This window comes from Morone saxatilis, unplaced genomic scaffold (assembly GCF_004916995.1).
Source record: "Morone saxatilis isolate NCDOM2014 unplaced genomic scaffold, NCSU_SB_2.0 Contig5, whole genome shotgun sequence".
Taxonomy (NCBI): domain Eukaryota; kingdom Metazoa; phylum Chordata; class Actinopteri; family Moronidae; genus Morone; species Morone saxatilis.
Window position 1 is genome coordinate 5198246 of NW_023340095.1, and position 17211 is coordinate 5215456.

The 17211-nt window shown below is 40.3% G+C and overlaps 1 protein-coding gene across 1 annotated transcript in view; it reads right to left on the bottom strand.

Moving 5' to 3' along the window:
• The window catches only part of spegb (striated muscle enriched protein kinase b), a 37950-nt gene that overhangs the window by 3544 nt on the left and 17195 nt on the right, over positions 1-17211 (bottom strand). Inside the window, exons 9-40 of the mRNA XM_035675914.1 lie at positions 16947-17122; positions 16454-16714; positions 16190-16348; positions 15872-16061; positions 15462-15691; positions 14580-14699; positions 13773-13877; positions 12841-13047; positions 12621-12747; positions 11936-12108; positions 11726-11838; positions 11411-11579; positions 11161-11257; positions 10747-10947; positions 10460-10517; positions 10235-10312; positions 9966-10138; positions 9850-9876; positions 9546-9698; positions 9064-9106; positions 8853-8921; positions 6037-8737; positions 5779-5928; positions 5065-5181; positions 4561-4728; positions 4205-4327; positions 3577-3741; positions 2543-3356; positions 1956-2195; positions 1567-1790; positions 493-568; positions 77-226 (exon numbers count right to left, since the gene is read on the bottom strand). Of these exons, the coding sequence (XP_035531807.1) occupies positions 77-226; positions 493-568; positions 1567-1790; positions 1956-2195; positions 2543-3356; positions 3577-3741; positions 4205-4327; positions 4561-4728; positions 5065-5181; positions 5779-5928; positions 6037-8737; positions 8853-8921; positions 9064-9106; positions 9546-9698; positions 9850-9876; positions 9966-10138; positions 10235-10312; positions 10460-10517; positions 10747-10947; positions 11161-11257; positions 11411-11579; positions 11726-11838; positions 11936-12108; positions 12621-12747; positions 12841-13047; positions 13773-13877; positions 14580-14699; positions 15462-15691; positions 15872-16061; positions 16190-16348; positions 16454-16714; positions 16947-17122 (7857 nt within the window). The remainder of the gene's footprint in view (positions 1-76; positions 227-492; positions 569-1566; positions 1791-1955; positions 2196-2542; positions 3357-3576; positions 3742-4204; positions 4328-4560; positions 4729-5064; positions 5182-5778; positions 5929-6036; positions 8738-8852; positions 8922-9063; positions 9107-9545; positions 9699-9849; positions 9877-9965; positions 10139-10234; positions 10313-10459; positions 10518-10746; positions 10948-11160; positions 11258-11410; positions 11580-11725; positions 11839-11935; positions 12109-12620; positions 12748-12840; positions 13048-13772; positions 13878-14579; positions 14700-15461; positions 15692-15871; positions 16062-16189; positions 16349-16453; positions 16715-16946; positions 17123-17211) is intronic.

A 17211-nucleotide genomic window follows, 5' to 3' on the forward strand; every position in this document is an offset into this window, starting at 1 on the left:
TGAGCCACATAAATGGATGTGATGTAGTAAGTGTAGTACATTTTGGGAATTACAAAAAGGACTAATGTCAGCTTACCAAGGGTAGCTACAGAGAATCTTTTTAAGAAATAGAGAGGCACTTTGGGACACATTCTGGTAGAGTTTAGAGAGGTCAAACTTTGCCGCCTGGATCCTGGCTTCAGTCTCCTGAGGATCATTTTCAATGAAAGGCGACTTGCCGCTCAACCTGGGAAATCAGGGGGAAAGAGAGTTCATATCCCTAAAACAGATCAACCATGCACAATAGAAAGCTAAGTTGATTCATTGGCTTAGTTGTGAATGAAATTAATATTGCAAGTGCAGTAAGATGTGTACACCATGTACAGATTACAGTATATGGAAAATTCCAAACGCTAATTTTCAATCATCATCAACCTCATTTCATATAAAAACACCATTATATTTCTATTTAAAGAAGGCTTGCTGGGTGGAAGCTGTGAAAGCAGTACTCACATGATGAAAGTCAATACGCCCACGCTCCAGATGTCAGCTGGAGGGCCCACAACATCCCCTTTCAACATCTCTGGAGCTACAAGGAGTAGAAAGGAAAAAATGTGCAGCGTTCATTAGTTTACACAGAACTTTAATCACATCTGAATATGATCCTCGTACCACAGAAACTACAGTTTGTTGCCTGTGATTCTCTATAGGTAATGACTTGATGGTATGTGTAGCTTTTGGAAATGTGTGAATCGTTTTAGTTTATAGTTCTCCTGTGTTTTCATAGCTAGTGCGCGCCCACTAAGCAAACAGTTACATAAACAGTTTACATCAAAAGTAAGATCTGTATGAATAGAATAAATAAAAAAAGATTCAAATCAACAGAGTAGTTTACACAGTTTTTAACTTTGATATTTTTTTGCGTCATAAAGCATTCTTCCTAATAAATTTGCACACTGAAGATTACATAATGCACACTTAAAGGTCCAAAAAGAATATTTTTACTTCCCCAATGCTCAATATATACAAATATTGTGAAAAACAATTATGAGGTGAATTCAACTGCTTTACTCCTTTACGTGGCTTACATTAACACCATCAGTTACATCCACTGAAAACATTTCTATTCAGTGATTTGTCATAATATCTACCCCTTTACTGGAATAAAGATAAAAGAAATAATAAAAAATAATTTCTCTGAGGGTCCTTTTTCTCTGGCTGATATGTCTTATAATATTTGTGAGTGTTTAATTTAGTTTTAATTTAGTGTCTTTGTGTGATAATTGCTTTAGTTACAATCTGGTATATATGTGTTTTGTCCTCGGGTCAGTCTTGCAAAATAGATATTGATCTAAATGAGACTTACTGAGTAAATAAAGTTAACGTCACTACAAACAAATTAACTAAATTATCAGTACAGGAAGTATAAAGTTGTCGGCTATAAAACCAAAACAATGAGCTGAAAGAAGTCGAGTGATACATTTACATCTGCGGGTTTGTCATTTGATCAATTCTTAATATAAAAATATTGATTAGAACAGCTTTAATGTTACATTTACGGTGGTCTGTGAAAAACAGGACTCTTACACATATACTCCAATGTTCCAATAGGAGGGCTGAACTGCTTGAGGAAGAGAGGGTTGTAAGTCTGAGAACTGCCAAAGTCAATGATCTTGATGACGTTCATGTAGGTGACGATGACGTTCTCTGGCTTGATGTCCAGGTGGAGGATGCGTCGGGTATGGAGGTAGTCCACACCCTGGAGGATCTGCACAATGTAGGTCACCACATCATCCTCTGAGTAACGGAACCTGAAACACACCAACAGCTTGTTAGAGGAGAGCACCAGGGAAATATTTTATGGCTCATTGATGCATTTCTAAATAAATCCTGCTTGTTTATTTTAAACAAGAAACCAGGGAACATTTCACATGAGACAAACAACCAATTGAGCAAGTACAGCTGTTTGGCTTTACCTGTCTATGAGGCTGAAGAGCAGCTCCTTCCCACTGCAGTACTCAGAGATGAGAACCAGGTAGCGCGGTGTGACGTAAGCTTCATGCAGAGCCATGATTCTGTCATGATGAAGAGACTTGAGGATGTCGTACTCCTGCAGCACCTCCTGCTTGCTGTTTGCCTCATATGGAACAATCTTAGCCATAAAGAGGTTGCCTGTGGCGTTTTCCCGGCACTCACGGATCACCCCAAACCGACCCCTGTGTGTGATAAAGAATAAGTCAATAGTTACTTTTCCAAACGCTATATGTAGGCACAAAATGCAGAGAGAGAGAGAGAGCGAGAGAGAGAGAGAGAGAAACAGAGAGAGACAGAGATGTATTTATGTACAGCTACTAATCCCAAATCTGACTTAGATCACATGCTTTGTGACATTCATAATGCATTTTTATTTATAAAACCAGGCTTAGTTTTCTTTACATTCTGCTATAAATTTGTTTTTTTTCGCAAAAGCTGTACTATGCTCTGAGGTTACAGTACCAGTGTACAACTGCATTATTTGATTTTTATTGGCCATTTAGAGGCAGGTTGCATCAATAGTCATTACCTTGCTTTCTCATCCATGAAGGTGTAAGGCTTCTGGGGAACACCCTGGCGCAGAGATCCCTCTCCAGGCTTGCCCAATGGCGTCCTGCGTCCCGAAGGTGTGACCCGTCCTGATGGTGTGACCCGTCCAGATGGGGTAGCCCGGTTGTCTCCCCCTTGCAGCACAGGCGTCAAGCTCTGCACGACCACCACGGGCGGTGAGATAGTCACTGGAGTGACTGAAGGGGTGGTGGTTGTCGGGGTGGTACTAGATTGAGAAGGTGGAGTAACGCGGGTGGTTGCAGCTGGCACGTACATCGGAACAGATGAAATAGGTTTCCCAATGACAGGTGCAGGTGCTGGTACAGGAGAAGGTGGTTTGTTGGTTATGGAGGGGACTGGATTCACAGGACTCTGAGGTTTGGGTGGGACAACAGGGGGAAGTGCCAGTTTTGTTTGGGGTTTGCTCACACTGATGCTAATGGTGGTCTTGGCTTTTGCTGGCGTAGCTTGGACAGCTGTGGTGGTCTGAACAGGAGCTTTTTCTGAGGGGGCTGTACTAACGGGCGGAGTGACAGCAGGACGGCTAGCATCAGCCTGCACAGTGGGTTTGAAGGTTACTGGAGAAGCAGATTTAGCCACAGATGGAGCAGGAGCAGGAGCTGGCACTGGTGCCGGTGCTGGCGCTGAGGGTGGGGCAGGCGTTACTGTAGTGGATTTACTAGGAGCTGGTTTAATGGGAGGCACTTTCATGGATGACATCATCACCACGGGGGCAGGAGGTGTAGTTGCAGGGACAGTCTTGACTACTACTGGAGCACTGGATTTAGCTGGTTCTAATGAAAGACAAGGAGAGGATACACCTCAAAGACTTGATATATTTGCAATGTGATGATCTACAACTAAGACATTGCCCAAATAGGATAAATCATTTGTAATGTACATTGTCTCATGACATACATCAATGAGTACATAAAAAGCAATTTTATGTAAATTCGACAGCCTTATCTAAAGTAAACATAAAGATTAAATTAAAGATATTAAGTTAATACATACCTGAAACATCCATGCTTATTACTTCTGAGAGGTTGCTGTAGGGGCCCTGGCCAGCTTTATTGACACATGCCACCCTAAACCTGAAGGCTCCCCCTGCTGGCAAGTCAACCACATTGTAATAACAGTCTGCCACCCCTGTAGCCATGATCAACCAGTTGGTCTCACCTGGGGAGTAAAAATAAAATCAGTATGACCATTTGGTTAAATGTTGGTTCAAGGCTGCAATGCTGTATTTATGTTTCAGGTTGTAAAATTGAATCTGCCATAAACGTTCACTACTTCACTACTGTATGTCATGTCCCACATGTTGCCATAGCAACCATAAAAGATCTTTTGTATTATTGATGTGGTCTTGTTGATGATGTAAGTGGGTGTTGCACAGTGAAACTGTATACCTGTATATCTACAGTATATTTAAATGTGGTCACAGCTGAGTCTTCATCTTCCCATAGCTTGAAGGAAAGCCTAAATGATCTCTGCAACCCACAGCATATGGTTTGGCACCACATTATGCTTGGATCTATGTAACTCTTTGAAAAGCAAGAGTAAAAAATATCCATGGGGTTCAATGTAGTCATCTGTCTAAAAAAGGGAATATAATATTAACTAATTGTTAGGAAACACTAACCCTCTGCTTTTCTCTCCAGAGAGTATGTGCAAGGGGCCATGGTGTCTGAGGGCCTCCACAGAACCAAGGCTGTGTTGTTGTACTTCTGAGGTATTTCAGGGGTCCCGGGACGATTGGGCAGACCTGAAAAAACAAATGTATCCGTGTGACATACATATCTTCTGCCCTTGGGCTTTTTCATTCCCTCCAGTTATTCCCAGCCTCTTTATTGTCAATAATAGACTAACAATATTTAATACTGTATTTTTATTTATGTATAAAACATTAATATATACTGCCTATTGTGTATATAGGACTAACAAGGTTTACTGCTCCTTACAGACTGGCATAAAAGTGATGTATGTCTCAGTTCTTACGGGCAAGAGATATTGTGCAAGAGCTGGACACAGAGGCTAGGGGGTTTGTAGCAACACATTCATAGACCCCTGCATCCTTTTTGGTGGTCTGCATGATCATCAGTAGCTGGCGGCCATCAGGGCAGGCGATCATGTTCATCCTTGCATCAATCTCCAGGGGCTTCTTATCTGAAGAAACATATATGCGTAAAAATGGGTCTTAACAATGAAGATTTAAGTCACGAAAGTAATGGTTTATTTAGTGGTTTTCAACCCAACTTAAGGCATGACCTTAAAATTTCTCTGTACTATTTATTTGCACTGTATCCAACTTCTGTTGTCATGGTACCATATGTTAGTATACAGTGAGATACAGTGTAAGCCATCATTATGTCTCTGCACTCATGCACCCAGGAATAATTATGTAAATTACTGTAATTAGCAAGTAAAGTGATTTTGACCATCCATCTGTGAGACCATCAGTTAGGTAATACTGCCTCATTTCCATTATTATTTCATCCTTACCTTTCATCCAGGTGATGTTTGGGTGGGGGCTGCCTGCTGGCAAACAGCTGAGTGTGACTGGATCCCCCTCTAGCAGGACATGATCTCTAAGCTTGATGTGGAATACTGGAGGGAAATCTGGGAGCAAAATGGGTTACACCACTTAAATCATTTCCTTATTTTAGAGTATATTGATAGGTCAAAAGTTGTGATTTACTGTACCCAGTGATGGTTAACACCAGCATCACTGGAACCACAGCATAGCTTTTTGCCTAGGATCAGCTAGGAATATTTGTCTTTGTGTTCTTCTCACATATTGTCCCTTTTTTCAATCAAATGCCATGTGTTTACTGATGTTGACATAAAATCTATGTGTGGGATTAGCACCTTTCATATACGTTAAATATGAAGGTACAGCCAGCAGTCAGATAGCTTAACTTGCTAACACTAGTGTTATAATTTGTTTGATCTGCAAAAAAGAAAAAGAAAAAGGAGTAAAAACTACATGTTGTGGTTTTACAGGTTGTTGAGCAACAGAGCTGGGCGAGCGGTTTGTCCCTGTTTCAACTCTTTCTGCTAAGGGAAGCTAAGTGCCTGATGGCTGCTTCTTATCTAACTCTCAAGAAGAAAACAATTAATCATATCTCCAAAAATGTCAAACTGTTGCTTAAGGTTGTCATGCCTTACCCTTGACATAGTGCTATCACAGTCTCTATACACTCTTGTGTGACTTACCAGAAGCCAGTTTGGAGTACTGGCGTGAACGTAGGGAACTATTTTCTCTGGAGATTGTTGTTGGTATGTCAGGCTGTGATACTGTCTTGTCTCGCCTCCCTCTGGTCAGGCCCCATCGATCCCATCGGGATCTGCGCTCAGCCTCCACACCTTTACAAAAAAACAACAATCAACTCCATAAATCAATCAGAAAGTGCATCTGATAGTATACTATAGTCAAATGTGGTGAAAGAAGATGCACAAATAATTGTTTCATACCCTTTGATGTCTCTGACTTAAGGCTGGACATAGAGTCTAGAGACTCTGACGAGGCACCATTACTGGTCTGAGATGCCAGCTGGTTCTGAGGAATACTGGCAACCTTTGGAGCACGGCTCTCTGATGTTGAACGACGAAGCATGGAAAAAATTGGTGTCCTCTTGGATTCTTTGTCCTCTGATGCTCTCCTTTCCTCTGAGTAGCTGCGAATTCTTGTGGAGATACCAGCCACTGTTGATTCAATCTTTCTGCGCATTGCCAAGACTGGTGATTCATTAGGTTTCTTAAGCTCCTTTTCATCTTGTTCCACTGATATATCACCTCCACCATCCATGCGCATCATCTCTACTTCCTTCTTTTCCTGTGACCCTCTTCGGCCAAGAGTCCAAGAAAGCCTACGTCTTGAAGTATTTGAATCTTCTTCTTTGGTCATTTCGTCCTTGCGCTCAGTTGACGGAGTTCTCTTCAGGCGCATAGAGAGTCTTTTCATAAAGCCTTGGTCCTTTTGAGCTTCACGAAGGTCCAGGACTGACTTTGATTTCTCTTCAAGCCTCCTCTGGGCTAATTCCACGGGTGCACCAATTGGCCCAGGTCTGTATATCTCCTCACCTGACTCTGCAGAGTCAATCACTTGTGATTTGTCCTCATTCTTAGACCGTGACAGAAATTTTAGACTTCTTGAGAGGGAAGACTCACGTTTTTTAAAACGAGCCTCAAAGACCTCTTCAGAGCTAATGTCCTCAAAGTCAGCTCCAGGTGAGAGCTCTTGTTGGGATGAGGAATGTGTGGTAGTCTTTGGTGGACTGGGTTCTTTTGTGATCATTTCAGGCGATGCTACCCTAGAGTATACAGCAGGGTGCTCAGTGGTTGACAGGATGACTGGCTTTGGTGGACCAGGTAAAGCAGTGGACATGCTGGCAGGTGAAGATGTGGCTGGAACAACAACAGGTGTGGAGGGGCCTAAAGGTTGATCACTGACAGACTGAATTGAAGGGACCATGATGGTCTGCATTATACTGGCATATGCTGAAGTCCTTCCATCTGGAAGAACTACTCTAGAAGGAAGTGAGGGTGTCACATAAGTTGACACGGCATTTGCTGGGGGATGGGAATATTCTTGTGGTGGTCTCACCATAACTGAGCTTGTGGTTACGATAATGTCAGAAGATTTATCAGACATATTTACTTCTTCTTCCACCTTTTCTTCAGAAACTTCTACATTTTCATTTGATTCAGCAACACTGACCATTCTTTCTTCTTCTTTCATAATCTCTTCCCTTTCTTCATGCTCTTTTTCTCCTTCTTCTTTATCCATTTTTTCTTCTAGTTTAGAGCTTTGGACCACAAGAGGAGGTGTAGGAATTTGCTGGCCCGTGTACTCTGATTCAATCATTGGTTCTTCTGATATGCTCATATCCTTCTCGGAGAAGCCACTTGTGCTCGATCGCTCATCAAAATTACTATCTGTAGTCAGCCCATCCATCTTTTCATTCATAGTCTCATCAGCCTTAATCTCTTTCTCCATGAATGATTCCTCGCTTTCTGTTTTGGTTGGACTTTCCTGCACAACAGACTCTGGTGTTGGCGGCTTGGGCGAAGGTTCCCTGGGAGTCACTGGACGAGAGTCTAGCTTGATTTGCTCAGTGAGAGATGACATAGATATAGCCTCCTTGAGCCTTCTCTCTTCTATCTGTGCCAAAGGAATCTCTAAGGGAGCTCCTGACCGGCGGTGTAAAGCTATGGGTTCTGAATCACCTTGACTGAAAGAAGCAGTTTTGCGCAAAATCTTGGGTTTGGGAACTTCGTCCCTTGCAGAATCACTGGATGCAGCTCTAGTTAGTGGAGGTGGGCCCAAACGAGCAGTCCGAGAGTAGCGATCTGAAGATATTGCACGTTTTTCATCTCCCATTCCTAGTGTTTCCAACAAAGGTCCTCTCAGACCACTCATTTTGTTGTCCACAGAGCCACCACGAAGCAGTCGCTGTCTCATCAGCTCTAGTTTCAGAGCGTAGTCTTCTTGACTCATCTTGGCAGTTCCTGGGCTCGTGCTCCTCCTTGGTAGCTCCATAGAGACAGCTTTCTTGAGAACTCTCCTGCCTTCCTCTTGGTTTCCTTCTCCAGCTCCTTCCTCAGGCGTAATCCGGAGCAGCAATGCACTGTCAGCTGAGCCTCCACGTCTTAGCTCACCTCTTCGTCTGCCACCCTCTGGTTTATCTGACTCCATGCTTGAACCTCTTCGCAGGGGTTTTCTAGTCAGCTCCGACTTTTGTGGTAATTCAGCAGGTGATTCTTCATCTGATGAACCCCGGTCATTGTCTTGTGATGACCTTTTCCGCAGGCGGCCTTTACCTGGTAATTCAAGCCCTTCTTTATCCATTTGTTTAGGATCACACTCCATTGCCTCCTCGGCTTGAAGAGGAGACACAGACCATTTACTTGTTCCATCCTGCTTTCCTGTCTCCTGCTCATTGGTCTGGATGTCATTCAGTGACATCCTTGATCCAGAGAATTCCATATTAATTGGCATTGGAATAAATGGCAATTCATCAATGTCTTCATCAGAATCCGAGGATGACGATGGCAAAGGAGAACCTTCTTTAAGGTGCCTGGGAACTGCTATAGAGATATGGCTGGAGGAATCGTTCAGCAACTCAGGTATGGACCTCATGACCATTTTTGATTTATAGCTGATTAGTGAACGCTATAAAAGATGAAATACAATACAATAAAAAAATAAAAAAGATGTAACCATTGAATTCTTCATAGGCATTCTGGGTATAAAGCAACATGGAAATAAGTAATAAAACATGACTCACCTGCCATTTTCTGCGAGATACAAACTTCCTCAGGGCCTCTGTGTTTATTGCCTTCCCCTTGCTAAGTGTCTGTTCAGAAAAAATAGACATTAGGTAAGGTAATAAAAAGAAATTAGGAATGGGACCTTGCTCAGTATTTACAACAACAAATTACTGCAAAAAGAGGTTGTCGATGATTAACACTGTGCTAGTGCCACTGGCCTTGTCTTACCTTGAACCATGGGTGTCTGAGACATTCCTGAGTATCAGGTCTCCTAGAGAAAAATTATGACATATTTCAGTCTTCCAGGTCTATGATCATTTGTTCCATTATCTAGCTTAAGAAACTGTGCTTTTTTAGCTTTCTTAACTGAAAAAGCACCACAGGAAGAGTGTGAGCACATAGGGACCAATATCCATCTGACAAGCATCTAATACTGAAACAAGATCATTAACATGAGCAATTCTGTCTTTTTATTCACTTGATAAGGAAAATGTCTCAATTTCAAAATGACAAAGAGGAGAATGTTGTCTTCCAGAGCTGTATACACAGCTTCGAAAAATCTAAAAATGATATAAAGACTTTTAAAAAATCTATAATACATACATATTGATTATTGATTATTGATATTTTACACAGTACGTTTCTATAAAGCAATCTTGATGTTTTATAAAACAAATCTTGAAAAATAGAGATCCAGTAGTGTCACTCACAGCCTATCTGCTACCAGCAGCTTTATGATGAATCCTTTAGCCTCTCGGCAAAGGTCAGCAAACATGCTCTCCTCGAAGGCCACATTATAGTTCCTGATGTTCAGTACGGAGCTGCGGTCATTTTCTCCAGCAAATGGAGACACTCCAGTCAGGCTGATAACAGAAACAAACAAATTTAATGACAAGCCTACATGTAGTCCTAAACAGGCAAACACATCAAAAACTGACAATGATATTTAGTATCCTGGAATACATTTAATAATGAAGAAAATAAACAATTATAAAAAATAATAATTTAACTTACCACAGATATGAAATAACTCCAACTGACCTAGGAAAATAAAGAAGAGAATTTTAAAAACGGGGTGTGTTAAAAAAAAAGAAGAAAAAGTTTTGTTTTAAATTTAAAGGATACTCTACCAGATGTCTGATGCTTTTGACACAGGGGTCTGATTGACTATTTCTGGTGCAACAAATTCTGGTGTTCCATATTTGCAGTACTGAGCCTCATCGGGTGTGATCTCCACTGCGTTGCCAAAGTCACAGATTCGGATCTGATCACTATGGGAGTCTGCCATGAGGAGGTTATCAGGCTGAGGAAACAATAAGAAAATAATATAATTTTCTACCATAAGAATACATTTTTTATGATCATTTGCCAAATGAAAGTGAGAATCCATGAGTACTACCTTAATGTCCAGGTGTATGATGTTTAGATGATGAAGGTAGTCCAAACCCTCAAGCAGTTGTCTTATGCATGAACGTACCTGGTGGTCCCAAAATACAAATGTACCAGTATAACTGTTGCAGAAATTGCATTAAATTACATACACTTGATCATTACATTGAAATTGATCTTGAAATGTTAGTGAAGGTGAAAGATTTGCTGTAGAGTAAAAAAAAACAGGACTTACATCAGACTCCATTACTGTAGATTTCCTTGTAAATCTGTCTAGTAGCTCCTCGTGGCATCTTTAAAGATGAATTAAGGCTATTCTTTCTGGGAATTTAGATTCTTTGCACAATAAATGTTAACTGTGTGTAATACACGTACAATATGTATTTGTGTTTGTTTAACTTTTAACAAGACATAATGTTTAATAAGAAGCTTTTCAAAACAACACATTGCGTACAGTGGCATTAAATAATAATAAATAATAATTTTATTTAACTTTGTGTTTTCACTGTATAATAAGGATACATTTCAGTGATGATAATGACTGCATTCTTTTTCTCAAAGGCATCATGAAAGTAAAGGACTCTCTCTTGATCCAGCTTGGAAAGCAGGTTCATCTCTCTCAGAGCAGACGCCTTCTTCTTGGCCCGTGTGGAGATGAACTTTGCAGCATACTCCATTTTGCCTGCCTTCTGGGTGACTCGTTTCACATAGGAAAAAGCACCTCTGGAGAAGAAATTAAAAAAACTTAATGTCACCCAAGTCTGGTATAATTCATTATCTGTTCAAAAAAAGCAAGATGGAGGCACTGAGACAAGAAGAAATACAGTCTCATTATGGAAATTCAATAAAAACTGGTTTCATTGCAGACGGTTGTTGTCTTACATTATATTGCATCTAAGTATGGGATTTTAAAAGTGGCCTTAAAAAATGGCTCACCTTCCAATTTCCTTGTGGATGTCATAGTGGTCAGTCAGTCGGCGCATTTTCCTTAAAATAGTCCCCTCATCCTCCATTGGATCCTCTTTACTTTTAGCTGCAGTAATGAGCATTAAATTAGAAGAAGGGAAATGTAAACTGACTAAATATTCAGTTAATTACAAGAAAGGTTAGGCGTTTGATTAGGTTAGTTCCTTGACTTCAAGGGATCGTTAGATTCTTCAATGGCTCTGATAGACTGACCTCTTACCTTCATGAATGGTGAGTTCAGCTTTACAGGACACAGATCCTGCCAAGTTCCTAGCAGTGCAGGTGTAAACCCCAGAGTCTCCTGGGCGAGCGTTTAGGACCACCAGGGAACATTCATTATCATCATACACAAATGTGTAATGACTGCTCTCCGACAGCAGGATGTCATTCTGGAAGGAAATATGGTAAGTTTCGGGCAATTGTTCTTATAATAACATCTGTTTTGGTAAATTTCCATTTTAAAAGTTTAGCTTATTGCATAGTTCAGTTCATATTGGTAATTCATTTACTTTTGACTGATAAAATGAATAATAACCTTAAACCAGAGGATGTCAGGAATGGGTTTGCCCTCCACAACCACAGCAAAGCGAGGGGTCTCCCCAGAACAAACGTCCAAGTCCTCCATGATAGTTTCAAATGTTGGTGGAGCTGTGGACAGATTTGCAGAGGTACAATACCAAGTTACATTAACTTCAGATGGATGGATGGACAGATGAACAGACAGATAGATAGATCTGCTACCTACCTGCCATCTCCACATTAAAAGTGCAGCTGTCACTGCCGTACTTGTTGGAGGCTGTAAATACCATCTCTCCGATGTCAGCACTCTTCACTTTGAGCAGCTTCAGCGTGTGCTGGTCGTCATCTGGCATTGTCATCTCATACAGGCCTGGCTTGCTGGACAGGACCACTCCCCTCCTGAGGAAACGTGTTTGTATTGTAAACCATTAATACATCATAGGTAGGAGAGAGTCACGTCAGGGCGCAAAAATAGACTTTATTCACTGCTCTGGAATCTTTGATAATCACTTGGAGCTGAACAGCTGCCTATATGCATTGTCATACTGTATTTGTGTTTGTCAGTCATACACTCTGTATGTCCTGTAACACACTGGGCCCACTAGGTGGTGACTTTATCACCAATTATCACTTGACCTGAATAATTAAGTCATCATGTGATATGTGATGGTTGAAAACTACAAATACAACTTCAGTGTTATTAGAAACCTATGAGTATACCAGTTGGAGCCTTTTACAATATTAGTATATACATTTACTGTATATGTTGGAAAAATATCTCAGGAAAAAGAAAGCAAAGTGAATTTATTGCAACCATTTTTTTCCTTTTTTATACATTATACGTTCTAAGTAATCTCTTGTCTAAACATAACATAAAGAAAAAGAGACATTAATAAGAAACTTGACAGCACCTCTTCCAGATGACTGCAGCGTTGACATGATTGAGGGTGACAGTGATGTTGACTGATGGTTGGTTTTCAATCACATAGACAATTTCTGGCTTATCTATAATTACTGGAGCCTCCTGAAGATAGGAACCTAGAAGAAAATCCAATCATACACACAGATAATATTTAATAAACAGGTAGTGCACACTGATGGATGGATGGATTCTCTATAATCTGAATGCACCTCTGTCCAGGAGCTGCACTGGGTCGGTGGCAGGTGAGGGCTTGCTGAAGGCTTTGGAGGTGATGGTCAGGACCCTGAAAGCATAGCGGACACTTTTGGAGAGGGTGGTGATGATGTAGGTGGTCTCTTTCAGGCCAGAAGCTATGATAGTCCACTGGATGGATCCCAGGGCCTGTTGTTGAATGGCATACATCAGGGAGCTGGGGTCTGAAAAAAAAGGTTTTAATGCAAAAGGCTAAACCACAATGTTCTCCAAAATACAACATTTTTTTAAGAAACCTTAAAATGAGATCCTTTCTTCTACTGTGTACATTGTAGGCAGTACATGCAGTATAAACTATTGTATCAACCATCTATGTATGAATATCAGTCTTTCAATGTCATTTCATTCAAGAGCTTAGTCTATAATAAAATCATTTTGTTCTTTTGTACAAAAGAGCAACTGTTGAAGCTGGCTGAGCATTATGAGGTTGACATTGGAGAGAAACAGTTAAAGAAGGAAATTAAAGAGTTGTTGAGGACAAATGACAAATGTTGAGGATAAATTCTTAAAATGAAAATATAATTTTGAAGATCATTCCTGCATAATATATATATTTCTTAAATGCACATTGTTAAGATTATATTATATCTGTACTAGTCTATATTACCTTTAGATTACACTGCTGTATGTATTGTATGTTGTGTCCTGTGCAATTATATTTATTTCTTCACTCTGCCACTATGCCCTGCTCTGACCTGTGCAATGAATCACATCTTATTTTTCTATTTAAATCTAAATCTTGTATTTTTTTCTTTTATATTTTTATGTCGTATGTACTTACTGTTGTATGTTTTTTTGTTATCTATTGTGTTGTGTTGCACCTGGAGCTGCAGTTGCAAGTGAATTCCCCATGTGTGGGATCAATAGATCTTGTCTTATCTTATCATACCAATGGAAGGGTCCAGCCTCCTTGGTTTCTTCCAGCTTAAGGTGATGGTTTTACCAGTGATGGATTTGATTACTGGAGTCCCATCAGGAGGGTCAGGGAGAATATCTGAAAATGATGACAAAGGAATTAGAGGTCCATAAATGTTTCTAATCTGCCTTTGCTTGAGGCATTGACCAACTATATATATTACTTTTAATTACTACTTATACTCTTACTTTTTGAGTTTATGAGTTTTGCTCTTGTATGAATGTTCCAAGTCGTAATTCACCCCACCATTATTACAATCTACACCCCTATAATTTCCATATTAGGCCACCTGTTCTGGTCCATTTGTAGGAAAGTTTCATTCACAAAGATGTTTAAAAACAAAGAAGAGTAAAAAGACTTTCACATAGTTGAGCCTCCAGTCCCACTGAAAGTCAGTAGTCATATCAGAGGACCACATTGTTGTTTAAAATATTAATAGTACAGCTACGGATGACATGTCATCAGAGAGATAGAAATAAAGATGGAATGGTGTGACTTGTTTGACATGAAGTTAGATGCTAAAAATATCTATCTAAAGCAAATCGGTCCATGACTAATTGGCATTATAATTGTGCCATTAAAAAGTCTCGTACAACCACTCATTAATTTCTGCCATCTGTCAGATAAAATTCCAAGTACAATAAAATTATTGAATGCCGAAAATTCTCTTTAATTATGAATACATTCCACGTTCAAACAAATCTGTTTGTACAATTCGTTCTTGCATTAGGCCCACTGTGTTTTTGTTGAGGTGCATGCCAGAAAAGGAACGAAAATCACCTGTGACATAGAGATGAGCATAGCAGGTGGCCTTGCCAATTTTGTTAGAGATGACACTCTTGTAGACACCACCATGTGCATGGCACACGGAGCGGATGACCAGGCTGTGAACGTCACGGACTACAGGAGAAAGCAGAGAAGGAAGGATATGAGATATACTGGTCTGTAAGCATCTTCATGCAACGTAACTTACTGTCAAAGTAAACCGTGCCTGCAAAATGAGAAAGTCTGAAAAAATAAATTAATGAATGTTCAAATTCTTAAGCAAAAGCAAAAACTTGCAGCTGTGCGAGCATTACCTGTCCTTTCTCACAAGAAAAGTGGAAGCAGCGTGATATTGTCACAGTACCACAAATCCTCTTATGGAGGAGATTGGGATGTCTGAGTTTGACTCCACTGACTGTGGTTTACATTCTGTCACCTTCCAACAGGTGTTTTTTTAACATGACTATGATCTTTCTCTAACCTTAAGTACATTTAGTAGCCTAACTTAATCAGACCATACAGGTGGCAGATTGAAAAATGCTCATATGAATTAGTTTTGTAAAGGGCATCTGGGTTGTTTGAGACAATAAATTCAATAAATACAATATACTGTAAGTTTTTCTAGATCACAATTTTCTTTGCAAAAGGGTGATAAATGAAACTCAGGGCTTATAATTTCTGAGATGGTTTATTATCTCAGAACAGGGGCAGGTTAGTATTAGTTTGAACATCATACATTACATTTTTATGAAAACTCATTAATTAATGTTACTTTAACTTTCAATAAAAATGCTAAATTAGAGGAATCTGAAATATATTTCCCAGGGTGTAATTTCTGTGTAAAGGACTGAGTTCTTTGACTTTTGGGCGAATGTTAATCCATTTTCAAACACTTACACTGTGTCATCTTTCTGTCCTCTGTGCTCTCAATCCTTTTGCCATTGTGGAACCAGACAATGGTGGGGTACGGCAAACCAGCCACTTTACATTTGAGCACGGCCTCCTTTCCCTCAATCACATCCAGGTCATAAAGGGGTTTGATGAAGTCAGGCATAGTGAAACGCTCCACCTCATTCTCTGGGACCTCTGGCTCCTCTGGGATCGATGGCATCTTCTCCAGTTTAGCCCTGAAGGGAAGTGAAGACAGGGAACAGAAGAGTGGAAAAAGTGGCACATGGCCAGAGTGGATTAATCCCCTATGTCAGTTACTGCATAAAAATACAATATTATAATATAATCTACAATCGAGAAAAGTCATGAAAAACATAACAGCTATGGCCCAACAGCCAATGAAAACATGCTCTTACATCTGTGATGAGATGGCTGGCCGTGGTTCTTGAATGTAAAGTTCGGCGGAGCTCTCTGCCTCGCCGTGACTGTTACGGGCCACGACAGTGTAAAAACCCTCATCCTCATTGGTCACATGAGAAATGATGAGAGAGTGACGGCCGCCCTCCTGAAGAATACGAATGTCCTCACTTTCTGTGAGCGGATGATCTAAAATAACAAAAGATGTTAGGTATAAGTCAACAGCAAAACTCAGAGAAGGTGAGAAATATTAAGGAAAGGGTAAAGAAAAGGTTCAAATATACAACAACAAAATGTACGTCTTGATATAATCCTACCAAAGTGACTCCAGATGACCTTAGGAGATGGCGTCCCACTGACTTTGCAGTCAAATCGAGCGTTACGCCCTTCAATCACTTCTAGAACGTCCAGCTTGCGAGTGAAGAGAGGTTCGAATGAAGGCATGACTTTGAGTTTGCCACATGAAGTCACTTCCTCTGAAGAGTAAAAATGACAATTTTATAATAATTTTAGAAGTAGCAGAAGAGGCAGATTTTAAATTTTACATCACACATATTGTGATATTTATTCTTCAAACAAACCTTTAGCTGTGCTAAGCTTGCACATGTATGTCCCGCTGTCATCCTCGTGTACGGAGTTGAGCAGCAGACGACAATTTCTTCCATCGAAGTGCATCTTACAGTTGAGCAATGCCGGCTGGATCAGTTTCCCATCTGCGAGCCAGTCCACATCAGTGTCCTTCGGTCCGATGACATGACACTCAAACAAAACGGTCTCTCCAGCTTTGGCTGTGATGTCCCTGACCGGGCGGATGACTGCCAGGCCAGGCTCAACTGATGGTGCTAGGAGAAAATAAAGGACATATTCTGAAGAGTGCTGTTAAGTGATACTAGTCACAGTTCACAATGAATGTTTTTATTCACGTGGAGTTATGGTACTAATGTATACAATGTATACTATCTAATAAGTAAATTAGTGTCAGAAACAGATGTATTATCCACAGAAAGAGTGTAATGTGGATTTCTACATTCTAAAAGTAACAACAAACACCAGCACATTTATAAAGAAGCATACCTTGCACCTGCAGCTTTCCTTCACACTGCTTTGTCCCATACTCATTAATGATCTTACAGGTGTAAATCCCAGAGTCTGATCGCACCGCTGACTTGATGGTCATTTCAAAAGTCCCATCTTCTGTCTCACGCACAATGTGACGTGGGCCTGTTTTCACTGTAACTCTGTCCCTCAGCCTACAGAAGAGAAGAATTAAGAGAACAATTGTTGTTATGCTTTAAAAACAAGAGATGAATCACTCAAATTAAATTTCAAAAACTCTGAG